The following is a 27,191-nucleotide window of genomic DNA, read 5'->3' on the forward strand; positions in this document are numbered from 1 at the left end:
AGGGTTAACATGGTTTCACATCTGAAGTCTGCCCGCGTTGCCAACACTCCCGGGCCCTGGCTGAATTGACGTCAGTCCAGAGGGGGTGGGGAGGGGGAACACGTTCTGTGGATGGGAGGCTCTGTCTTCAAACGGGAATATTTATCCACTCGGAACTGACTGCGCAAAATTCTAGAGGTTGCCCACTGAATATCATGCCGTATGTATTCCTGACGTCCGCTTAACTGATGGGCACTCCAATCAGCCTGGCTTTGACCTAGCGGGTTGGCAATGAGGCCAGAGAATCCGAGATGGGAACAGGAATTTGACGAACTATACGAAGGCTCCTGGAGGCTGACTCGGGCGATAAAGCAGCATTGCAGGTCGTTACAGCAACTCAATGCGCAGGCTCCAATCATGCAGACTGCTACCCATTTGCAAACAATAGACAGCAGAGCAACACAGAACAAAAGGTTGATTCCTAAAATATTGTTTATTTTAATCCAATTTACCCTTTGCAAAAAGGTCGTTAATGCTGTTTACAGTCATATGTGACAATAACAAAATAAATCCATCTCAGCAGATAAATAGGCTTCTCAGACATTTGACAGTGCAGGAAGTGACATTTGTCTTTAAAAATTTACTCTTGTTTGATAAAGTGCAATTTTAAGGTGGGGGTGGGGAGGAAACATCTAGTTCAACAAACCTACTCGGACAGGTTCAAAACCGTTGGCAAATACTGAGTGAACTGTAGCTCTGAGTATGGGGCTCCTCATTCAGAGTGGTGAGTATTGGCAAAAGGACTTTATTTTCACAGTTGTCTCTACTGATAAACGGACAGAATTACAAAGTGCACGATGACTCCTGGGAAAGGATCTATCTGTATCCCTCAGGCTATTTTCAGAGGCTAATCAATAGTATGACACTGGATGAACTTTCTTGTGCTAATTTATTAATTATTAAAAACTGCCATTTCGAGTGGGTTTTCTACTCTGGCCAGCTCCCATCCCCCCCCCAAAAGGCAAGGGGTTTCGACCACATGGTGACATGAACACTCACAATTTGAGGTATTGATACAAATCAGGAAATAAAAGAGACTCCAAATATGAAACAGGAGAAAAGAGCCGCAGTAAGGGACCAAGGTGCGCTTGAAGATGAAACTGCGCTGCTGCGGGCTAATGCTCACTGCACCACATCACGCTCAGGGATCAAGTGGAAAATACAGTAAATCATCCTGATACTCTCACAATCTTGTGACCAATATAATGCGCAGTTTCTATTGGATGTGAACAGTTAAATCTCCACTGTAGAAAATAAAATCCCGTCACAGATGGAATTTCAGGCTTCAATTAATGATAAATAGTGGATGGGTAGGTGTGGGATTGACAGGTGGACAGATACATTTATATAAATAAATCATGTTGTTTTCTTATCACAATACACTAGTTAGATCTTTAAAGACGTTTAGAGCACTGGGCTCTCAATTTAGGTAGTTTAAAGTGCATCACAGACCAATAGTGCTTTAAACTGGAGGCTAGTAACCATTAGTGTTCATGGACTGCTGGGGAAGGTACAAAGTGACCCTTACAACATTCCAACAACATCTACCCTTTTCCTAAAGGGTATCTCTAAGTTGCAGACTTTTGGGGGGGGACAATATAACATGTTTCCCCCACACAGGGTTATTTCATCAGTGGAGATGTTGTACCTTTACATCAATTCACGTCACATTTGTCTCGTCTGGAATAATGCAGTTTCCCATCACAATTCTACTGGAAACCGCTGGGGGCGCACATCACGAGAATGCACTGACGTGGAAAAAGCTGCTCTAGAAAAGCACACTTTCCCTTGTTGGACATGGTTTATATAGCGGGCAAAAAAAATGTGTACTTCTTTGAAAATAACTTCCAGTAAAAAAATAAAAATTACAAATAATAATTGTTTTTTTAAAAAAAAATCCCACGAAACAGAAGACACTATACGTCACTGGACGACCTTGGTCTAAATGAGAAATTAGATGAGATACAGCCACAACATGCGACCCAGAGCGATTTCTGGATGTCAGGGTTCCGGTATGCATAAATAATAGGATTAATCACGGAATTGCAGGTCGCTGGTAGCACGGTGACATATGTGTAAATCAGCGGGTAACTGGAGTCTGCAATCAAGCAGTAGATTGCAAAAGGGACCCAACAAACAGCGAAGGTACCCAGGATGACCGACAAGGTGGAGATCCCCTTCCTGGTCGAGGTGCTGGAGGTCGCCACGAAATGGTACTGCACAGCGATCTGCTGAGCGTGCCTGAAGGCGATCTTGCAGATTTGAACGTACAGTTGCAACATCAGGGCGAAAATCAGCAGAAAGGAGACCGAGAGGACAGCGGCGTTGTTTTTGGTGATGGGTTTGATGACACTGCAAGACGCCTCGTCTTCCAAGCAGTTCCAGCCCACGACGGGAAGTGACCCCAGACTGATGCATGTGACCCAGATGGCGAACAGTACAAGGTAAGTGAACGTGGTGGTCCTTTCTGTGTGGTATGTCAGTGCGTTGTACAGGGACAAGTAACGGTCCATGGTGATGGCAAGCAAACTGCAGACTGAAGCCGAGAAGGAAGCGATCAGAAGGGCGGCCGACACCAGTCTAGCGGCTTCGAAGTTCAGCAAGTAAAGGAAAATGAAATTGAGGATCAAGCCCACTCCTCCGAGGAGATCAGCCAACGCCAAGCTCCCGATCAAGATGAACATTGGAGTCCTGAGGGTCGGCGTGTAGAAGATCACAGCCACCACGATGGCATTCTCGCAGGAGATGACAGTCCCCACCACACACAGGGCGATGTCCCACGGGTTGACTGTCTCGGTGGCTAGGTCGGAGGTTGTGACTGAGGAGTTATTGTTGTCTGAGGAGAGCCAACTGAGGGACTGCTTCGAGTTGTTGCGGGCCTGACCATTCATAACTGGAGGCATGAAAAGCATCATCTGAGGACAGGGGAGAACAAACGCAGATAGTTCAAAGGCAAAAGGGACAAGGCATCTAAAACACACTCGCTTGCCAAGAATCCAGCCCTGTGCTGCGGCGGGTTGTGGATGAACTGGCAAACATTTATTCACAGTTGTTCCCACAAAGACCCGTTAAAATAGAATTCATAGTGACGTAGCAATTGCCTGGTGGAAAAGGTGCAAATTCCCATAAGCACCCATTTACAGTAGCAGGGAGTTAGACCCCACGGTGTGCATGGTAAGAAAGGGGACTAATAGAGAGTGAAGCCAGCTTAGTTTAAACTAAATGGTGGCACGAACAAGTGCAGTTTTACTCAACAATGTGAAAGCAGTCTAGATTTTCAAATGCAGACAGCATGCCATACAATTAAAAAAGCCTCTTACATTTTATACTGACACTCTATACTGTACGATAATGACGATTCACAAGCATTGTTGGATCCATGTGCAATTCATAAGTACCTTAAATATACCGGCAGTTTATATTAAACACTGAAAGGCTTTGCAATCATCTATGCTGTAAAATCTTATACATCACGTTTTTGATGCTTTAATATAACAGCGGAATTGAAATAAAGTTAAGACTTGTTTTTTTAGAAAAGACATATAACGCTGTATAGTTTGAAATCTTATATTTCTCCGTTTAGCCTCCAATGTTAATAACAGGACAGGAACTGGACTAAGTCTTACCGGCTCCTGTGCCCCGTTCTCGGTGCTGGTAGTCTGGGCTTTAATCGGTTCTGATGGGAAGGATCTTTGCTCCGGATTGCAGGTTTATTCAGTGGCTGACATTGCTAATCAAACACTAGATTTGGTGAATTGAATGCGGTGGATGCGATGCCCAAATGGGGTGGTGATAAATCTCCGCTCTGACGTCAAAAGTATACACTTCTTGTGATCAGCTCCCTGACTGAATCACAGGCTGTGATGAGAATATCAAACAGACACACACACACATCAGAACCAGCCGAGCTTCATTCACAAGATTTCTTAACCAGACGCCCATCCTCTGCAGACACATCCCAAGGTCATTGAAAGCAGCCAGGTAGCAGATAGATTATCCCCAAGAATAGCTCCTCCACCGAATACAGATGGAACCAGTCCACTCACACATATTATCTTTCGCGTGTCTGTTTTCTGTTGTTGCAAACCACAATTTAAAACGCACCGCAAACAATTCGCCACTGGTTCTTTCAAAGGGCCCGTTTATCGCGCTATGTTATGAAGTGGCATTTTTAATATCTCGAAGTTTAGCCAACTCGAACGCCCGGTAACAGATTGTCTGTCTGAAAGGGAGGACATGCAATGATTATACACGGGGATTCCAGGCTACTTTTCCCCGCGGTTCATCCTAGTCTCGGATCCAGCTCACCCTTTATTAGTGCAATTATTTATGAGAGAGCCTATCCCCACCCAATTTCTGGCACGGAACCCAGTCCAATAATCCCGGCGCCCGAGCCCCTTGCCTTGCTGCAGAGCAGAGACCAGCAGTGTTGTAAGTAAAACCTGTATGCGAAAACAGAAATATGCAGGGTTGCTGTATTTAAACAGACAATCGGAATAAACCACACTGCAACAATCACTACGAATGCCAAGAAGATTGAGGATTAAATATTAATTTTCCTGAGATCACAGATATTCTCACTCAGTGCGAATTTAATTTTAGATTTGGGTCTGCAGTTCAGTGAGATGATTCTGCTTAAAGGGAAAGGGCAGAGATGTCGATTCACGGTCCAAGGCATTACGGACAGTTAAAGCAACAGAGGCCAGTAGGATGCTGTGAATTGCTGGCTAGGCTTAGGACATAGGTTAGCTGGTAAGATCAAATCTTTATTTTGAGCTTATTAATGCACCTTTGTGTCAAACAGAACCAATGTCGTGTTCGAGAGAAAAGGCCCATGGTGCTATGTGAATGCTGATCCAGACCTCTCCGCTGCTGACTTTCAATATATGTGCAGATTTTATAAAGTGTTTCCCGCCAACATGGTGACTAACTTTGCGAAAATGAAGCTTTAAAAAAATAAAGCTGGAGAGAAAGAGGTGGGAGGAGCACTCAAACGGAAAGATGAAAGTGGACACAGACTGGACAACATGAGCAATTGTGCACTGCTTGATTCGTTTACTTCAATTAAATCAAAAAAGTAACTTTATTAGAAACATGATTTGGAGGTGCTGGTGTTGGGCTGGGGGTGGGCAAAGTTAAAAATCGCACAACACCAGATTATAGTCCAACAGGTATATTTGTAATCACTAGCTGCTCCTTCATCAAGTGGTTGCCAACTAATGTTGTGTGATTTTTAACTTTATTATAAATACTAATCGCGATTTGTTCCATTGACCCAGAATTGTCAAATCAACTGACTTAAAACGAAATTAGCAAACTTCGGTCAAATCAAATCCTGCTGAAATATTACAGAAATATTACATGCTATGCTATGTACAGGTCTTTGATATGCACACCTATGACTGTTCCTAAGTTGCTTTTGTCGATCGTTTCTGACTGAAGCAAAATATAATGAGAATTCAATAGCCAATCATTTGTTATATTTCTTTAATAATTCGGAAAGCTTAGTTTCTGTTACTCCTTTTTGACTTTTCTGTCTTTCACTTGCTGATAATGTTCTTTTCAGAATTAATCGTATTTGCTTTATCTTTGAATTTCACTTTTGTTTTATTTCCCTCTTATTTTTCATTTGAGCTCTACCTGTTTTATACCTGCTCCTGTTTTGCTTTTCTCGCTGATTTCCATTCTTACTTGTTGACTCCATCACTTGCTTTCATATTATTATGTTTTATCTGGATTTTCAGTCCATTTCATGATTTTCATTACCTCTCTTTCCCAATTGCTTTTCACGTCATTTCTATTTATTTTATTACTTGTATTGCTTCAGGATGATTTTCCTTCCTTTATTCCTGACCATTTGCTTCCCTTTCATTGCACTCAACATTTGCTTTGTGTCTTTTCTTGCCCTATGATCGATCTTCCATGAATGTATTTTTTTCTTTCTTGTTTAGTTTTTCTCCTATTTTACTTCTCTTTCTTTGTAACTGTATCTTTGTTGTCAAATTTGACCTCCAACTGACATTCTGAGTGCATTCTGCAGCAACAAGCATTGACAATGCTCAAAACTGTAGGTTTCTTTTTAAATGTTAACGGCGCTTTTTCAGAATTTTAAGCAAAGCTTCATCATAGTTGAGTCACTGTTCTAACAGAATGAGAATCTATGTCATGTTATAAGTGCTGTTGGTTATAGGATTTTAAAAATTATTTTAAAATATTTTAATCTTTTTGTCAATTCTTTATAATCTTGTTTTAACATTACATCATCATTTTTGAAAAATGTTTTTTCATAATACTCAGTATATTTGTAAATTTGTAAATTGAGTGGCAAACTGCCTTTAATCCTGTAAAAAACAATTCTCGGATTCTAATGTTCATGAGCATGTTTGTGGCTATCAGAAACATTGACTCAGATTAGAATCCCAATATTCTATCATGAAAGCAGCATTATTCATCCTGTTCTCAAAATGAATACTAAAGTTTCATTTACCTTCATAACCGTCATCTGAACCTGCGTGTTAACCTTAAGAGAATCTTGAGCTTGGACTTCCTTTGTACTGTAGCTTTCCAAAGCCTTTCCCCATTTAGAAAATAGTCTATGCCTCTATTCTTCCTACCAAAGTACATAAGCTCACACTTGTATTCATAGAGTCATGGAAATGTATAGCACAGAAACAGACCCTTCAGTCCAACTTGTCCATGCCGACCAGATATCTCAATCCAATCTTGTCCCACCTACCAGCAGCTTGCCCATATCCTTCCAACCTTTCCAATTCATATACCCATCCAGATGCCTTTTAAAAGTTGCAATTTTTACTCACCTCTACCACTTCCTCTGGCAGCTCATTTCATACACATACCATCCTCTGCATGAAAAAGTTGCCCCATAGGTCTCCTTTATATTTTTTTTCCCTCTCACTCTAAACCTATGCCCTCTAGTTCTGGACTCCTCAAACCCAGGGAAAAAAAATGTCTATTTATCCTATCCATGTCCCTCATGATTTTATAGACCTCTATCAGGCCACCCCTCAGCCTCTGACGCTCCAGGTAAAACAACCATAACATATTCAACCTCTCCCTATAGCTCAAGTCCTCCAACCCTGGCAACATCCTTGTAAATCGTTTCTGAATCCTTTCAAGTTTCACAACATCTTTCTGATATGAAGGAGACCATAACTGCACACAGTATTCCAATAATGGCCTAATCAATGTCCTGTACAGCTGCAACATGACCTCCCAACTCCTGTACTCAATACTCTGACCAATAAAAGAAAGCATACCAAATGCTTTTTTTCACTATCCTATCACCCTGCAACTCCATTTCCTAGGAGCTATGAACCTGCACTCCAAGGTCTCTTTGTTTAGAAACACTCCCTAGGACCTTACCATTAAATGTATAAGTCCTGCTAAGATTTGCTTTCCCAAAATGCAGCACCATGCATTTATCGAAATTAAACTCTATCTGCCATGTCTCAGTCCATTGGCCCATTTGATCAAGATCCCTTTGTAATCTGAGGTAACCTTCTTTACTGTCTACTACACCTCCAATTTTGGTGTCATCTGCAAACTTACTAATTGTACCTCTTATGCTCACATCCAAATCATTTATATAAATGATGAAAAGTAGTGGACCAGCACCAATCCTTGTGGCACTCCACTAGTCACAGGCCTCCACTCTGAAAAACATCCTTCCACCACCACCCTCTGTCTTCTACCTTCAAGCTAGTTCTGTATCCAAATGGCTGGTTCTCCCTGTATTCCATGAGATCTAACGTTGCTAACCAGTCTCCCATGTGAAACCTTGTCAAATGCCTTACTGAAGTCCGTATAGATCACACCTATCGCTCTGGCCTCATCAATTCTTTTTGTTACTTCTTCAAAAAACTCAATCAAGTTTGTGAGACATGACTATCCCTTATCAGTTCTTGCCTTTCCAAATACATATACATCCTGTCCCTCAGGATTCCCTCCAAGAACGTGCCCACCACCGACGTCAGGCTCACTGGTCAATAGTTCCTTGGCTTGTCAGTGGCACCACGTTAGCCAACCCCCAGTCTTCCGGCACCTCACCAATGACTATCGATGATACAAATATCTCAGTAAGAGACCCAGTAATCACTTCCCATGCTTCCCACAGAGGTCTAGGGTTCGCCTGATCAGGTCCTGGGGATTTATCCACTTTTATGCATTTCAAGACATCCAGCACTTCCTCCTCTCTGATATGGACATTTTTTAAGATGATGAAGGGCTTTTGCCCAAAACATTGATTTTTCTGCCCCTGGGATGCTGCCTAACCTGCTGTGCTTTTCCAGCACCAGTCTAATCTTGATTTTTCAAGATGTCACCAACTCTTTTTCTACATTTTATATCTTCTATGTCCTTCTGCACAGTAAATACTGATGCAAAATATTCATCTAGTATCTCCCCTATCTCCTGCGGCTTCACCCAAAGGCTGTCTTGCTGATCTTTGAGGGACCTTATTCTCTCCCTAGTTACCCTTTTGTCCTTAATGTAGTTGTAAAAATCCTTCAGCTTCCCCTTCACTGTATTGCCAAAGCTATCTCACGTCCCCTTTTTGCCCTCCTGATTTCTCTCTTAAGTATACACCTACTGCCTTTATACTCTTCTAAGGATTCACACAATCTCTCCTGTCTATACTTGACATATGCTTCCTTTTTTTTCTTAACTAAAACCTAAATTTCTTTAGTCACCCAGCATTCCCTATACCTACCAGCCTTTCCTTTCACCCTAACAGGAATATACTTTCTCTGGACTCTTGTTATTTCTGAAGTCTTCCCATTTTCCAGCCATGCCTTTACCTGTGAACTTCTGTCCCCAATCAGTTTTTGAAAATTCTTGTCTAATACCGTCAAAATTGGCCAAAATCCAATTTGGACTTCAACTTTTAGATCTGGTCTATCCTTTTCCATCACTATTTTAAAACTAACAGAATTATAGTCGCTGGCCCCAAAGTCCTCCCCACTGACCCCTCAGTCACCTGCCTTGCCTTATTTCCCAAGAGTAGGTCAAGTTTTGCACCTCCTCTAGTAGATACATCCACATACTGAATCAGAAAATTTTATTGTACATATTTAACAAATTCCTCTCCATCTAAACCCTTAACACTATGGCAGTTCCAGTCGAGGTTTAGAAAGTTGAAATCCCCTACCGTAACAACCCAATCATCCTTACCGATAGCTGAGATCTCCCTACAAATTCTGTTTCTCAATTTCCCTCTGACTATTAGGGGGTCTATAATACAATCCCAATAAGGTAATCATTCCTTTCTTATTTCTCAGTTCCACCCAAATAACATCTCTGGATGTGTTTCGGGAATATCTGCCCCCAGTATAGCTGTAATGTTATCTCTTGTCAAAAACGCCACGCCCCACTTCTCTTGCCTCCCTTTCTATCCTTCCTATAGCATTAGTATCCTGAAACATTAAGCTGCCAGTTCTGCCCATCCCTGAGCCATGTTTCTGTACTTGCTATGAAATCCCAGTCCATGTTCCTCACCATGCCCTGAGTTCATCTGCCTTCCCTGTTAGGTCTCTTGCATTGAAATAAATGCAGTTTAATTTATCAGTCCTACCTTGTTCTCTGCTTTATCCCTGCCTGCCCTGACGGTTTGACTCGCTTTCATTCTCAACTGTACCAGATCTCTTTCCTCACTATCTCCATGGGTCCCACCACCCCCACCTCACTAAATCCTCCCAAGCAGCTCTAGCAAATATTCCTGCCAGTATATTAATCCCCTTCCAATTTAGGTGCAATCTGTCCTTCTTATACAGGTCACTTCTACCTCAAAAGAGCTTCCAATGATCCAAAGATGTGAATCCTTCTCCCATACAACAGCTCCTCAGTCATGCATTCATCTGCCCTATCCTCCTATTCCTGCCATCACTAGCTTGTAGCACTGGGAGTAATCCAGATATTACTACTCTCGAGGACCTCTTTTCTAAAGTCCTGCCTAACCCCATGTAATCTACCTTCAGAATCTCAACCTTTCCACTTCCTATGTCATTGGTTCCAATGTGTACAATGACCTCCTGAGAACAGTCTGCACCTTCTCTGAGACACCCTTGATCCTGGCACCTGGAAAACAACACACTATTCAGATTTTTCACTGCTGGCCACACAAACATCTTCTTTACCTCGGACTAGAGAGTCCCCTAACACAATCGATCACTTGGAACCCAACATACCCCTCATTGCATTAGAGCTAGTCTTGATACCAGAAACTTGACTGTTCATGCCATGTTCCCCTGAGAATCCATCATCCCCTACAATTTCCAAAACAGAATACTTGTTTGAAGTGGGGATAGCCACAGACGACTCTTGCATGAACTGCCTACCTCTCTTACCTTTCGTGCAGTTAATCCATTTATGTGACTGTGTCTGCAACCTTCCTCTTCCTATAATTGCTATCCATCACACCCTCTTGCTCTTGTAAATTCTTCACTGCCTCTAACTGTCTCTTCAACCAATCCATTCGATCCAATAGGATTTGCAACCAACAGCATTTATTGCAGATATAATTCTCAGTAACCCATAAATTATCCCTAAACTCCCACATCCGACAAGAAGAGCATATAAATCTACTAAAGGCCATTTTTGCTTCTTTCAATCTACAGACCCAGAAAACAGCACTGTCTTCTTCCTCTGCAAAACACTACTCCAGGTTAAATTAATATTTATGGCTTATATTTTAAGTTTAATCAAGAGACGTATCTCAATAAAACATATAATTAAGAAAGAACCCACTCTACTCACTACTGCAGACTTACTGTAAGACCACACTTAAAAGATACCTTTTGCCAGTCAGCCAATTCTTGATCCATGCCAGTCTCTTGCCCCTCACAATATTGGCAACTATATGGCACCTTGTCAAAGGCCTTCTGAAAATCCAGATAGATCACATCCACTGGCTCTCCTTTGTCAACTTACTGTTTACCACCTCAAAGAATTCTAACTGATTTGTCAGACATGACCTCCCCTTGATGAAGCTGTGGTGAGTCAGCCCAACTTTACAATGCACTTCCAAATACTCACAATTTCATCTTTAATAATGGACTCTAAAATCTTACCAACAATTGAGGTTAGGCTAACTGGCCTATAGTTTCCTGCCTTCTGCCTCCCTCCCTTTTTAAGTGTGAGTGTTACATTAGCCATTTTCTCTGGGACTCTCCCTGACTCCTGTGATTCCTGGAAGGTCACCACCAATGCCTCCATAATCTACTTCAGAGTTGTCGTTTGGACTGGGTGATTTATCCACCTTCAGACATATCTGCTTCCCCAGCACATGTGTTTTAGAGATTGCCACTGCGTCACCTCTGCCCTGACTTTCTTGAAGTTCTGATATGCTACTGGTGTCATCCATCATGAAGACTGATGCAATGTACCTATTCAGTTCCTCTGCCATTTCTTTGCTCTCCATTACTACTTCTCCAGCCTTATTTCGCAGTTCAGTCCAATGTTCACTTTTGCCTCTCTCTTAACTTTTAAATATCTGAAAGAAAAGAGTCTTGCAATCTTTTACAATATTACTATTGAACTTGTTCTACTCATTTATCTTGCCTTCCCTTACTGCATTTTTGGATTATTCTCTGCTGATTTTCAAAGGTTTCTCAATCCTCTGGCTTCCTACTAATCTTCAATTTTCAATTGAATGGTTTGACTGAGGATAAAATTATTCCTAAATCAAACATAATATATAGTCATAAATCTAGTAAAATACTTCTACAACTCAAAATTTTAAAAGCAAAATATGGAGTTTTTTTCTCTGTAATGTATGACTGTCCAACAAAATATGGTGCCTGGGAAAAATAGTTGTGAATTAGCATCTCATTAAATACAAGTAATATACACAAGAGAAAGGACAAAAGGCTGATCCTGGTTATTAATAATAACCATGTGCATTTATATAACACCTTTGACATAATAAAATGTTCTAAGTCATTTTGAAGGAACATTATGGACAACAAATTGACACATGGCTACATAAAGTCAGATGACCAAAATCTTGGTCAAAGAAACAAGGAGGATCTAAAAGGAAAGAAGAAGGATAAAGAAGTAGAGAGATACAGAGAAGGAGAGATATCAAGAATTTAGTGCTTAGGCAACTGAATGGCTGCCAACAGATGAGTGATTAAAATTAGGAATGCTTAGGAGAGCAGAATTGGCATAGTAAAGAGATTTAGAGGGTTTGTACGCTGATGGAGATTATAGGGATAGACGGGTATGAGGGCATGAAGGAATTTTATTTTAAAAAATGAGAATTTTGGAATTGGGGCCTTACTTGATGGGAAGCCAATGTTGATAAGTTCACAGAGAAACAGAGGCTAAATGGGACCTACTACAGGTTAGGATATGGACAGCAAAGTTTTGAATTACCTCAAATATACAGAGGCTAGATGGGAGGCTGACTAGGAGTGCATTAAAACAATCAAGTTTAGAGGTATCGAAAGAATGAATGAATGTTTGAGCAGCAAAGAAACTGAGGGAGGTGTGATTTGCCAATGGCATGGAGGTGGTAATAGGTAGTGATAGTGACAACATGGAAGACTGATAGCAAGTTCATTTCAGGTTCAAATATAAAGACCAAAATTGAGAACAATCTATTACAGTCTTGGAGAGTTGGCAAAGTGGGGAATGGAATCAGGGTGCAAGGGAATTCAATTTCTTATAAGAACAGGAAATAATGGTTTCTGCCTTTCTAATTTATGTCTTACTAATTGCAGGAATTTTCCTCTCATCATGCTGGATATTGGATGAACTGTCCATTAGCATTCATATGGTCATATTTTCTAACCAACCTGGTCAGAGATGTTATTACACACCTCTAGAGCAGGTGGATCATGAATCCAGACTTCCTTACTCAGAAACACAGACAAGGCCACTACACCATAAGAGTCCCAGGTTTCATATGGAAGTTGACATCTTGATTTTGAATGAAGTTGATTTTGAATGAAGAAGGTAGTAAATGAGCAGAAGAAGGAGTAAAAATTGATACTTGGTGATGCCAAATGCAAATCATTAGAGTGAAAAAGAAGCCATTGTAAATGATACTCTTGCTCTGAAGGAATAGATAAGAAAAGAACCAGGGAAATACTATTGCACTGAAGTAGACAATGATAGAAGGGTGCAGAAGAAGAAATTCATGGTCAGTTATGCCAAAGGTTGTGCACAGTTTGAAAATAACAAGGTGGAAACTTCTGTTGCACTCAACCAGGATTTCATTGTGATTTTGGTAAGAGCCACTTTGACACTTTCATGAGGCTGGAAACTCAATTGTAGTGATTCAACAAGAAAGTCTGAGGAAGATAGGCATGGATTTGGGAAAGGTTAACATAGTTAAGGTGGTGTGGGGGTGGTTCAAGATGGGGCAGTAATTTGCAAGACAGAGAGCCCAAGGATCGTTATTTTGAAGAGAGGGACAATGATGGTGACCTGAATGGCAAGACACAGCATCTGAGGAGAGATAAGTATTAGTAATGTTGGCTACTGTGGAAGCCAGGAGAGGAAGCTGAGTTGTTAAAAGTATAGCAGGATTAGACTCTCAGGAGAAAAGGTGAATCTGGACCCGCCTGCTCCAGAGGTGTGTAATAACATCTCTGACCAGGTTGGAGATTTAGGGAGATGTGAGTGAAATTAATAGAAAATTCAAATTCAGGGTTAGGACGATGGAGAATCTTAAGTTAGGCTGGTGAGTTAGAGGAAGGGAGGGAAGGAGGAGATACAGCAGCATACAGTAGAGTCATAGAAATGTACAGCACAGAAACAGACCCTTCAGTTCAACTCGTCCATGCTGACCAGATATCCTAAATTAATCTCGTCCCATTTGCCAGCATTTGACCTGTATCCTTCTCAACCCTTTCTATTCATATACCCAGCCAGATGCCATTTAAATGTAATTGTATCTGCATCCATCACATTCTCTGGCAGTTCGTCTCATACATGCACCATGCTCTATGTGAAAATGTTGCCCCTTAGGTCCGTTTTAAACCTTTCCCTCTCATCTCAAATGTATGCCCTCTAGTTTTGGACTCCCCTACCCTGGCGAACAGATCTTGACTATTCACCCTATCCATGCCCCTCATGAATTTATCAACATCTTTAATGTCACTCCTCAACAACCAATGCTCCAGGGAAAACAGCCTTCGCTTCCTTCACTCCAACTCCAACCTACTAAACCCGCCATTAAGTGGAGCGCAGTGGTAGTATGGTGAACTGACCTCTACATCGCTGAGGCCAGTCTATTCAGCCTCTCTCTGTAGCTCAGACCCTCCAACCCTGGGAACATCCTTGTAAATCCTTTTTGAACTCTTTCAAGTTTCACAGCATTTTTCCTGTAACAGGGAGACCAGAATACTACACAATATTCCAAAAGTAGCCTAACCAATGTCTTCTACAACTGTAACATGACCTCTCAATTCCTACACTCAGTGCATTGACCAATAAAGGCAAGCATATCAAACATTTTCTTCAAATCCAGTCGACCTGCGACTCCATTTTGAAGGAGCTATGAACCTGCACTCCAAGGTTCCTTTGTTCAGCAACACTCCCCAGGACCTTACCATTCAGTGTATAAGTCCTGCCCTGATTTGTCTTTCTGTAATGTAGCACTTCACATTTATCTAAATTAAGCACCATCTACCACTCCTCAGCCCATTGGCCCATTTGATCAAGATCCCATTGTGTTTGAAGGTAACTTGATTCGCTGTCCACTACATCTCCAATTTTGATGTCATCTGCAAACTTACTAACCATATCTCCTATATTCACATCCAAAGCATTTATATAAATGTTGAAAAGCAGTGGCCCCAGCACCAATCCTTGTGGCACACTGCTGGTTACAGGCCTACAGACTGAAAGCAATCCCAAGTCATTTCTTCAAAAAAACCAATCAAGTTAGTGAGACACGATTTTCTACATGCAAAGCCATGTTGACTATCCCTAATCAGTCCTTGCCTTTCCAAATGCATGTAAATCCTGTTCTTCAGAATTCCATTCAAGCTCAAGCTCACCAGTCTATGGTCCCCTGGCTTTTCCTTACTACCTTTCTTAAATACTGAGCAACGTGAACCAACCTCCACTCTTCCAACACTTCACCAGTGGCTATCAATGATACCAATATCTTAGCAAGGTCCAGGGAGATGGTGAAAACTCGGCTGCCTGTTTGCTAACATTGAGGACCATATGTCTGCTACATCACCATCCCCCCAGACCTCCCGCTCACTGATTTTTCATTCCATTTCACTCAGACATAAAAAAATTCCCCACGTCATGATGTCAAGCTCTTTTTTCTGCCACCTTCACACCTATTTCTTTGAACAGGAATCTAATCCACTCTTTAGCAGCCTCTTCTCCCATCTTCAGCAAAGTCTATCCTCCTGGACACCCCTCCCAGCCTCCGACACTCCCTCAGCTCCTTCATCTCAAACTGCCACCTATCCCTCCCTCTCAATTACTCCTATCTCTTCCCATTGGAATGCACCGCCCTCCGCTTCCTTCGTTCCAACTTAAACCTACTAAACCCGCCGATAAAGTGGAGCGCGGTGGTAGTATGGTGAACTGATCTCTACATCGATGAGGTCTGATGCCAATCTACATCGCTGAGGTCAGATGCCAACTCTCTGACACCTCCTCTTACCGTTCCCTCAATTATGACTCCACCTCTGATCACCAAGCCATCATTGCCCAGACAATGAACAACCTCATCAGATTTCCTGTCCACAGCCACCAATCTGATAGTTCCCCAACCCCTCACTGCCCGTTTCTATCTCCTATCCAAAATCCATAAACCTGACTGCCCCAGTTGAGTTTTTGTTTCTGACTGCTCCTATCCCACTGAGCTCATTTCCTCCCACCTCGACTCTGTTTGACTTTGGTCCAGGAACTTCCTACCTAAATTTGTGACAAAACCAATACCCTCCACCTTTTCCAAAACTTTCAATTCCCCAGCCCCTAATACCTCATCTTCACCATAGACGTGCAGGCCGTTTACATCTGTGTTCCCCATATAGACCCCACCATCAAAAAGAAATTTCTTTCTCCACTCTTATCCGCGTTCTGCAGGGACAGTTCACTCCATCGTCAGCTCTAAACTTCCCACCAACCTCTCCACCAGAAAATTCAAGAGCTCATTAAACCTATTGTTGGAAGGGTAGGTGGAGAAGGTAGAGGTGAAGTGTTGTCATTGCAGAAAGAAAAGCAAATTTTTTTGAACTGGATGATTTTTGAATAGTTACTATTTTGTATTGCGATTAATTATTAATGACTTGGATGATGAAAGTGAATGTACTATAGACAAACTGTGGATAACATAAAAATAGGCATGACGGCAAATGGTGACTTGCAAAGAGTCTACACAGGAATATAGCCAGGTTAAATGAGTGGGCAAAATCTTGGCAGATGGAATATAATATGTGAAAGAGTAAAGTTATGCACTTTCGCAGGAAGAATAGAAGAGCTAAATATGGTGAGATATTGGAGTAAACTGCAGCACAGAGGGAATTGAGGGTCCTCATGCATAAATCATGAAAAGCTTGTATACAAATTCAGTGGGCAAGAGAGAAGGCAAATGACTATTTGCTTTTATTTCAAATGGAATAGAGTACAAATGAAGAAGTCATACTAAAGCTATACAAGTTACTTGCCTGATCACACCTAAAATACTTTGAACAGTTTTGGTCCCCTTAACTTGCAAAAGATACACTGCTGTTGGAGGCAGCCCAGAGAAGATATTAAAGGTTGATCCTGGGCATGGAGGGATTTTCTTATGAGGAGAAGTTAAGTAGGTTGGGTTTGTACTCAGTGGAGTTTCAAAGAATGAATAACATAAGATTCTGTTTTAAAAAATAAGTTTCTTAGGGTGCTTGACAGGGTAGATGCAGAGATTATTTCCTTTTGTCGGAGAGTCTAGGACCACAGGGTGTTATCTCAAAATAAAGGCTCACCCCATTACAACAGAAATGAGCATGAAATTCTTCTCTCTGAGATAGCGATCTTTGGAATTCTTTACCACAGAGGGCTATCAAAGCTGAACCATTAAGTTATCTTCAGGATTAATATAGACAAATTTTTAGTCAGCAAAGAAATCAAAGGTTATGGGGAAGGTGGCAGGAAAGTGGGGTTGACGATTATCAGATCAGCCACAATGTCATTGAATGGCAAGCAGATATGCTGTACCAAATAGCCTTCTTTAGGACCTACATCTTACTGTCTTAAGGTTTATAATTGGAAATTATACAGATAAAGAGCATTGCTTGAAAATTCTTTTAGTGGTCTATCCAGGTGCTACAATGAATAGTTCAACCAATTGTTCATTAAGCACTTTCAAATCCATGTCTCTTGGACATATAAGAATGTAAAAGAAAGGTATGAAGGGAATGATTAGTGCGAGGAAACAAAAAAGTCGTAGTGGGGGCAAATGCACCAAAGTTTGAGAGAGTTTGATTTAGCAAATAACTGCTGAAATTGCCTGATGAATTAAAGGTTAAATATGAGACAGTTGGCCATTTAAAAGTGCAATGGCTTAGGAAGTGGGAGGGAATTATGAATAGAACATGATACAAGGCACTAATCAAAGGCCTATGGTAATGGTACCAAGCCTGCACAAGATGACAAGAGGAGTGGCCATATAAGTGAGCAGAAGCGTTTATACGATGTGTGAGATTTTGGGAGGAAACAATGACAGTAATCTTTGAGGACAGAGGATGGAAGAGTTGGGAAGGCAATTGATATTATTGAAGCTGAGAAGTCACTCAGCAAAGAGGCAGAAGAAAGATGGTCAAGAAGATATGTCAGTGAGAAATTTGGAGTGATATTTGGAGGGTGACACAGAACCGATTTTAAGTGAGAAGTTTGTAGGATTGAACAAGGTGAAAAGCTCAAAGGAGGAGAAATTGCCAGTAGTGAAAGGAGAAAGACCAAGGAACGATTCAGTGCACTGCAAATGTTTCAGCAGGGCAACTAGCGAAAAGTACAATGAGTTGAAGAAGCTTCAGTTAAGGGAATGGTGCCATTATCCCTCAGCCATGTATCATCAAGATTATAAGCTCAATGTCATTGTCCGCAAGAAATTCATGAAAGGCATGTTAAGGATGTAGATGTGAAGGATGTACCAGTATCATAGAATCATAGAATTCCTATAGCATGGAAACAGACCATTTTACCCAATGAGCCAACACCAACCCTCTGAAGAGCATCCCACCCGGGCCCACCCCCTTACCCTATCCCTGTAACCCTGCATTTCCCATGGTTAACACACCTAACCTTCACATCCCTGGACACTACGAGGTAATTAAGCATGGGCAAAGCACCTAACCAGCATATCTTTGGACTGTGGGAGGAAACCCACATAGACATGGGGAGAATGTGCAAACTCTATACAAACAGTCACCTATGGGTGAGATAGAACCTGAGTTCCTGGCGCTGTGAGACACCAGTGCAAACCACTGAACCATCATGCAGTACCCACTACTGTTGATCCAGTCAAGTTTGTGGGGTTAGTGGGAGATCATGCCATCTCTAAGTGGCAATGAGGTCCATTACTATGACAGACACTTTAGTTAAGTTTCCAGAAATTTCAGCAACTGTGTTTCTTTAGACAGGCCCCAAGTCCTCAGCCAAAGTCAATGTGTTTGTTGATAGAGTGCCGGTTGGAATGCCATACTTCTAAGAATTCTCATGCATGTCTCTGTTTGGCTTATCCTAGGATGGATGTGTTGTCCCAGTCAAAGTGGTGCCCTTCCTCATCTGCATGTAAGGATGCCATTAAGAGAGGGTCATGCCATTTTGTGGCTCGTTCATGTATTCTAGTTTTCTGCCTGTTTGTCCAATGTAGTGTTTGTTACAGTTCTTGCACAGTATTTTGTAAATGATAATAGTTTTGCTTGTTGTCTGTGTACCGTCTTTCAAGTTCATTAGCTGCTGTTTTAGTGTGCTGGTGGGTTTGTGGGCTACCATGATGCCAAGGGGTCTGAATAGTCTGGCAGTCATTTCCGAGATGTCTTTGATGTAGGGGAGAGTGATTAGGGTTTTTGGGCGCACTTTGTCTCCTTGTTGGGGTTTTATGCCGAGAAATCGGCAGACTGTGTTCATTGGGTACCCGTTCTTTTTTAATACACTGTACAGGTGAGTTTCCTCTGCTCTGCAGTGTGTGGTGCTTATTGGAATAATGTTCAGATGTAGCTTCATTTGTGGATGTTGGGATGATTGCCTCTGTAGTTCAATATTTGGGTTGTATGTATTGTTTTCCTGTAGACGCTGCTTTGAAGTTCCCCATTGGCTGTTTGCTCTATTGTGACATTTAGGAATGGCAGTTTGTTGTTGTTTTCCTCCTCTTAAGTGAATTTTATGCCAGTAAGGGTCTTGAAGGTTTCCTCTAATTTGTTTTGTTTAGTGATGATGTAGTGGGCCCAAAGTTTGGGTTGGATGGTTGGCAGAGCTGTTTGTTCAAGTCTCTGCATTACTGTCTCTGCTAAGACCCCTGATATCAGAGATCCCATGGGTGTTCTGTTGGTTTGTCTGTAGGTTTTGTTATTGAAGGTGAAGTGGGTGGGAAGGCATAGGTCCACTAGCTTGACAATACTGTCCTTGCTGATGAAGTTGGTGGTGTTTGATGCATGTGTCTTTGGGTCTTCTAATAGTGTCATAAGTGTTTCCTTGGCCAGGTTGATGTTGATTGATGTGAACAGGGCTTTTACATGAAAGGAGACCATTATTTCATCCTCTTCTATCTGTGTCTTTGATGGTCTTCAGAAATTCTTGGGTGGAGTGGATGGGATAGTCTGTGTCTTCTATGAAGTGTTTTTGTCTTTGGTGTAGCTCCTTAGCCAATCTGTCAGTTGGTGTTTCAGGTAGCAAGACTATGGGTCTGGGGGTGGGGGTGGTTCTGGAGAAATAAAGCAGACCAACTTCCAAAAAATGAAACCAAACGATCCAACACACCATGCTTGTACCCAAAATTCACAAACCAGAAGCTCCCCTCAGGTGCATGTCATGTATATCAGTGGTGGAAAGAGTGAATGTTGAAGGTGGTGGATGGGGTGTCAACTGTTAGAACCATAGCTGATTTTTCAGCTTTTAAAAATTCTTTTTATCAATTTTGTTTGGAGCTGAGAACTGGGGAATTGTAAGTTGAAGATGGCTTATGGACTTTGAGAAACAACCTGTGGTAAAATGAAAAGATAAAACAAGCTTTTTTTTTGTTTGTGAGGCCAGGTCAGGAGGTTAATTACAGACTGATTCTTGTCTAAAAGGGTTCCTACACGCACAACAATCTGTGAAAGAGCATTGTGTTTAAACAGAAAGTAGAAGTTGGCTATTAACGAGATCAGTATCTAGGAATTGGTTATTGGCAAGTCTGGGAGAGACCTTATATTCAAGAAAATGGAAAAGTGGAATAGTAATTTAGGCCTCAAGGAAAGACGATCAGTCTATTGGGGCAGAGCCAGAGTTGAAGCTGTTTGTTTTGAATTGTGTTTTCTGGGAAGGTGAATTTGCCTGTTGCTGAAACAGCATGAACATCTGAAAACTTCCTGCCTAAACTCCCTCACTGGCTTCCAGAAACCCAAAGAGCAGAAAGCAGAGTTAGTTGCTGACATAACTCCACATAGGCTGGTATCCTGTCACTGAGTCACCCTTTATTTACTTGTGGAAAGTCCTTGGTACTAATCCAGCTCCCCCAGAGCTAGCTCTCAGCGTGAACAGGATGTCTGACACCCCTATTTATATCTGTCAGCCAGGGCTCCCTGAGTGCACGAGATTAACAGCCCCAATTGGGGAACTAATACTCTATGAGGCCCATCTGGCTGACCTCATTACAATCACTACTGATGCATCACTACCTTTACCAGAGTGAACTGAAATGGTGATCCTTATTGATGTCTCCAGATAAGCTACTAAGGAGTCTACAACTATGCCTATGAAACAAAGCATCGTGAAAGCCATTTTGTGATCTGATCAATTTGTGTTTTTTCACATTTATTCCTCAATTGTGTTCATTTTCCAGTCTGTCTTTTGTGTGAATGGGGGCTGAAAACAAATGTTTCAGTTTTAAAGCAGAGACATTAATTAGATTAACTTGTTTAACATTTCTCTGCTTAAGTGATGGCATTTTGAATAAATTGTTAAGGCTTTTGTTTGAAATACAAAACTGGTGTCTGGAGTTAATTATTTGCAAAGTCTGAGATTAGTTATTAAAAAGTCAGTTTAGGAACTATTGGAGTAACTATCGGGGGCCTTTGACAATTTTAATTTTAATATGTTGCAAATACCAAGGCAGAAAAGCTAATTTGGTTTGGCTGCCTGTCTCCTTGTAACACAATCACATGTTTTGTCCTGGCTGGCATAAAGCTTCTTGAGTGTAATTGGCAATGTGCCCATCCATGGAAGCAGTCAGTAATCCATGAAATATCTGTCTTATGTCTTGTTGATGGTGGAAAGCTTAGGGGAGACAGGCAGTGAACTACTTTCCACATAATGGCTAACCTCTGACCTTCTCCTGTAGACTGAATATTTGCAAGGCCAGCCTATTTTAGCTTCAAGTCAGTGTCAACCTCCAGCGTGTTGATAGTGGGGACTTCAGTGATGTTAATGTCATTGAACATCAAGTTCAAGAACACCAAAATAGTTTCATTGTCTCTTATTGGAGAGGAGTTGCATGGATTTCCACTAGGTGCTCTGGTTTCCTCCCACAGTCCAAAGCTATGCAGGTTATGTGGATTGGCCATGGTAAATTGCTCTGCTATGTCTAGAGATATGTAGACTAGGTGGTTTAGCCATGTTTAATGCAGTTATGGGTTTGGGTGGGTTTCCCTTCAGACAGTGTAGACTTGATGGACTAAATTGTCTCTATCTGCCCTGTAGAGATTCTATGGTTATTGCATGGCAGTTGCACGGGATGATAGATTAAATACGGCACCACACAGCAGAGAGCTAAGTAGCAGTGACAATTGAAGTACTGTTAATACAACAAATTTGCTCTTGTCTTTAACAGAGGGCAGAGCAATTATTATATCATGGAATTGTAGAATAGTTAAAGCACAGAAGGAGGCCATTCAACACATTGTGTCCCTACAGGTTTACTGCAAGAGCAAGAAACTGGGTTATAATCACATAAATATTTCCTTTTTAGGTAATGATTCAATTCATTTTTGAAAGCCTTCATTTTCTGGGCAAAGCAAATGTCAGAGAGTTATGTCAAGGATTTGCACCGTAATTTGCTCAGAGTTTGAGCCATACAATCACCAAATGCTGATGTTCAAACCTCCAGGAAATTGTAAGCCAGAGTCTCATCTTGAATATGACTGCAAACTTTGCAACCATGTATGAGATGATTCATTGGTTTGAAAACTCCTGAACAAAGTTTTTTTTGAGAAACCAAAAAGATTTTAAAATATTGTTGTTGCTATCCTTAGGGGATTGGTTTGAAGGATTAATGGGGCTTAACAGTGGAACAGCAGTCAACAAATAAAATTCGCTAACTCATCTAAAATATTTTGACGATCTTTATTTCAGCATTGTTCACTTCCCAGTGTCAAACATTGGGGACAGTTGGTTTCTGCCCACTATGTCTCACATTGACCTAAATGACTGAAGAATTTGGTTTTACAGCACCTGTTTCTCTTTGGCACTGCGGCACTTTGATGACAGAGTTGCTACTATAAGACCATAAGAAATAGGAACAGGAGTGGACTATTTGGTCCCTTGAGCTTTCTCCACCATTTAATAGGATCATGGTTGATCCAACATTCCTCATGGCCACTTTCCTGTGTTTTCCCTTTAAGCCTTATTTCCCCTTCTGATCAAGAATCTATCAATCTCTGCCTTAAATATCAAAAGGACTTTGCCCCCTGCATTTCTCTGCGGCAAGAGTTCCAAAGAGTCACAACTTTCTGAGAGGAGAAATTCCTCTTCACCTTAGTCTTAAGTGGTTTCCCTTTCCTTTCATGTCTTCTGGTCCCAGATTTTTCCATGAGAGGAAACATCCTCTCAGCATTTACCTTGTCAAGCTCGTTAAGAATCCTATATGTTTCAATGATGTCACCTCTCATACTCCTGGCAGTAGTTATGATCTCTTCATTCTTTGGCAGTCTGCATTTGACACACCAAAACAAAGGGTAGTCACTGGCTGATAAGAGTTCTAATCATACAATTCGGGTCGACAGCTTATATATAAGCCATGTTTGCAAACAAAATGTGATACAGCAGGATATTTTGGTGCTTCAGCAATGCTTCTGTTGCTTGGATCATGCTTCAAAACCGTGGAAAGGGTGCAGTCCTTGTTACTTGACATATTGTCACTGAAGTGGAAAGTAAGAGGAGGTAACAATGAACACATACCCCTTTTGAAGGTTGCACATCGAAATGTTATTTCACTTTCCCTCTGTCTTTACAGATGCTACTTTAGTTGCTGAGTTATTTCAGAACTTTGCCTTTCTGATCCTTTTAATTCCATGATCTAATTGCTGTAATTGTCAGTATGATCCAAATTCCCCATTCAACAGCAGTCTCAAACCACCCCGTCTCTCTATTACTGACCATTGCAGTATCTTTCTGGCTACAATATCTTGGTCCTAAAATGCTTTGGACTGCATCAATTCAGTATGGCGGTAACAGACTAGATGGCTGCCTGATAGGAAACAGTAAGGATACCAATGGAGAACAAATGCTCTCACTCTAAGAAAGGACAGCAATATCCTCTTGCTCCATTTTGCCCCTGCTATCTCCACCTCATGTCCTGCTCGGGGAGGCACCTCAGCAATCTGAGGGTGTTGTTGCGTCACGGACAGAATTTATATGTCACATTTTGCTGCCTGTGTTAAATATGAAAGTATGTAAAAAAAAGGGTCTTTTCTTATCCTCAGAGTGAATGTCCCAACTCAATAATTTCAGCAGCAAGGTTTATATAAGTTTTAAAATAAGAAAGGTTATCACTATACACACCCTGATTTATAAAAGGTAGTATCTCACTTGCTTGAGATTTTCATGCAAAATGTAGGTGCAGACAAAGGTAAACAACATGCATGCAACTTATGATTGTTGCAGTTGGTTTTGTGGTAGACCTATAGTTTCTTAGATGAAAGCAAAGGGTTATGACACAGGGTAAACCATCCTGCTTAATTTAAAACAGCAACACAGAAAAGATTTATCCCGCGCAGTAATCTGTGAAAATTTGAGAGGCCAAGAACTAGTTAAAGTAAAAATTAACAACTCTATTTCTTAAAGTATAACAGAGAATAATTAACTAACAATTATTTATAACTCCTTCCTCTAACCTACCTTTTACCTTTCCTTCTACAATACTAGTCCGATAAAAACCCCCAATTAAGATTTACTAAAAATTCAAGTTTTCAAAACCAGCTAGCTGTTTGATCAGCTACTTGGATCTTCCTGTGTTTTCTTTTCTTCTTCTTGGGGATTACGTTTCACCAGTCATGGATCGATAAAGGTACCTTTAAGAGCACTAATTTTCAGGCAGTCTTTGCATGTGGTGATGTGGCAGTTCTCCTTCGTCTGTTCAATTTTTCCCGGTCCTACACACCCAAAGCATTAGATTGTCATTGGCTTTTAAGATTGTCAATATACTAAACTTAAATTTGATTGGAATTTGGTATATTTTTGGGTATAATTTAAACTGATTGGTCTAATTTGAATCTGTTTTTGTCTCCAGGCAACCAGCTACCCTAGCTTTTGACCAAGTGTTACATTGTTACCTTATTGAGAACGCTTGATGCTGTTAGGCAGGTCTGTTAGCTTTAACTCTCTTAAAGACACAGTACACCCACAACTTCATAACAAAGGCTTTGTAGTTGATGCAGTTGTTTGGTATAGCAAATGATTTTCAGTAATCTGCAAGGTTTCTTGTCATCAAGTTTCCATGATATTGATTCTCAAGTGAACTTAAAATTGAAACAGTTTGGGAAATTTCTTCTCCTACTTTCAAGGTATTGTTTTTTATTACCTTGCCTGGCAAGATGACTGGATGACTTCCAACTATTTTGATGACTTCCAGTGAAAGTCTATGTCTACAAGCAGTGTCTGCTGATTTTAAGAACAGACACCAAAAATGACTTTTTGTCATAACACATCCGTAAGTTCAATGTTTTTTTGCCAAATAATGGGCGGTGTGTGCCTGTTGATTCCAATCATTCTGTGTAATCATTTAACACCTTAGGATTTTGAATAACACATTCAAGTAAAATTAGCATATTGATTTAGATCCAGGAAGCACTTTGATTCAATATTAGTCTGTCAAGTTCCTCTTTTGTTCCATTTTTGAATTGAACGATTTATTGTCACCTGCATTTTGCAATGAAGTACAATGAAAAGCTTCAACTGTTGCCACAGTCTGGTGCCATTTTGACTAGTTTAAGAATAAGAAGAGGTGTAAAGGTATAACTGAGAAAGATTCTCTCTTTGTTCCACCGCCTCCACCATGAGCCCTGAGCTATTTCACCAGCAATGTCTGTGCTGCCACCCCTGCTCCACCGCCTGCACTGGACCCACCAATGTAGGAGTTGTCACTGTTTAGGCACCACCTCTTTGTTGCTGGGCCTAACTTGCCGATGCACTGCCGAGTCCAATGCTGAACGCACAGTCACCCTGAAACCAGAAGTCCCCAGCTCTGCTGCCACCTCAGAGATGCCAGGACAACCCTCTCTGAGCATTCACCTCATTAGATCCAGGAGTCCCGGCTCTGGGCCTATTTAAACCAGAAGTCCCTGGCTCTGCTGCCAGTTCTAGGAGTCTCCGCTCTGGGCCTATTGCAACCACGAGTCTCTGGCTCCACTGCCAGACCAGGAGTCCCTGCTCTACCTTGCCAGCGCCTGGAGTCCTCTGTTTATTGCAAACAGATGTTCCCGGCTCCGCTGCTAGGCCAGAAGTCTCCACTCTGGGCTTATTGCAAACAGGTGTCCCTGGCTCTGCTGCCAGGCCAGCAACTGCCATACCAAGAGTCCCGCTCTGGCCACTGGCTTCGGAGATGTAACCTTGTTGGTGTTGCCACCTTGCAGAGTCCGCTGCTGCTGGCGCCCTGATTGCTGGAAGATGTTTGCCGCTGCTGCTGCCGGCCCTGAACACTGGGCGTCCTTGCTGCCACTGCCATCACCGTCTCCAAACACCGGCAGGAGCTGTGTCTGCTGCTGCCACCTCTGACCACTGGGAAGAAAAGATCAGAAGTGAAAAGAAAAAAGAGGAAGAAAGCAGATGGGAATGGAAGAGTCCCTACTCCACCACCATCTTGGAGGTGATAAGGAATAATTTCATCCACAAAAGAAGTCAGGTGACCCTGAGGCAGCCATACTTTGCAATCTTTTGTTCAATTTTTAAAAATGTAAAATGCCACAACATAATGTAACATGACAGTTGGAAGACAGAGTGGTGGATTGCTGAGATACCCTGCTAGCTTCTTGTTCATATCTGCAGCTATAAGCGTACATGACAACAAGGGTGAGCTTTCACGGCAACATCCAAACATTGGTTGGATTCTGCTTGTGTTGCAAAGGAACCGTGACATCAATCATTAGATGCTACATTGTGATGGTTAATAATGTTCACAACAAACTGCAGAGGCTGAATGCTAAGCTCTGTGCCAAACCCTGTCCCAAGTTGGTGCTGGATTACTCCATGTTTCTTGACAGTGATTTTAAGTTTTCTGACATGTTTGTCAATGCACCAAATATTTGTTTATGTGTAGTCATCAGCCATCATCTCTCAGCCACTTCATCAAAGTCCTCCTCTGAGTCTTTTGTGTTGGAATTCCTGTTTTGCCTCACACACCTTTGTCCCTTCCCCTGGCTGCAGGCACTCATCATCAATGCAAGTCCCATTGTATGCTAGCTTCTTAATGTTAATGTCTGAGCTTGTGTCTGTGAGTTTGAGAGTGAGTGATGGTGTTTCTTCTTCATCCCATTCTTCTTGCACACTCATCTCTTTCTTTTCTACCTAGTGGTACCTCTTGGATATCTGAATGGAGAAAGGTACAATTGCTCTTTTTTTAAGGGGACCAATTAAGATCCACCAATGGGCTCCCTCCAATTAGGGAGACTAGACAGGATGACATGGCTATTTTGTCAAGGGGTGGTTTCTGCTCAAGCCAACCATGGCACATTGTGGAGAATTTCACCCGCAGTTACTTTTATTAGACT

General features: G+C 41.5%; 1 protein-coding gene across 1 annotated transcript; it reads right to left on the reverse strand.

The window, feature by feature from the left end:
- Positions 1-1,955: 1,955 nt before the first annotated feature.
- On the reverse strand, positions 1,956-26,973 carry LOC132820304 (G-protein coupled receptor 12-like). The gene is made up of 3 exons (XM_060832328.1): positions 26,824-26,973; positions 25,995-26,195; positions 1,956-2,954 (listed from the first exon to the last, which is right to left on the reverse strand). The coding sequence occupies exons 1-3, from the start codon at positions 26,971-26,973 to the stop codon at positions 1,956-1,958; spliced, it is 1,350 nt and encodes a 449-aa protein (XP_060688311.1).
- Positions 26,974-27,191: the final 218 nt, after the last annotated feature.

Source organism: Hemiscyllium ocellatum, chromosome 11 (assembly GCF_020745735.1).
Source record: "Hemiscyllium ocellatum isolate sHemOce1 chromosome 11, sHemOce1.pat.X.cur, whole genome shotgun sequence".
Taxonomy (NCBI): domain Eukaryota; kingdom Metazoa; phylum Chordata; class Chondrichthyes; order Orectolobiformes; family Hemiscylliidae; genus Hemiscyllium; species Hemiscyllium ocellatum.

Bases quoted from the DNA above. Each gene is read 5' to 3' on its own strand.
- LOC132820304 (XM_060832328.1), bottom strand. From the start codon at position 26,973: ATGAGTGTGCAAGAAGAATGGGATGAAGAAGAAACACCATCACTCACT. The intron at 26,196-26,823 runs GTGTGTGAGGCA...CCCAGTGGTCAG, and splicing joins AGCCAGGGGAAGGGACAAAG to AGGTGGCAGCAGCAGACACA. The intron at 2,955-25,994 runs GTATGGCAGTTG...CCCTGTCCTCAG, and splicing joins TGGCCAGAGCGGGACTCTTG to ATGATGCTTTTCATGCCTCC.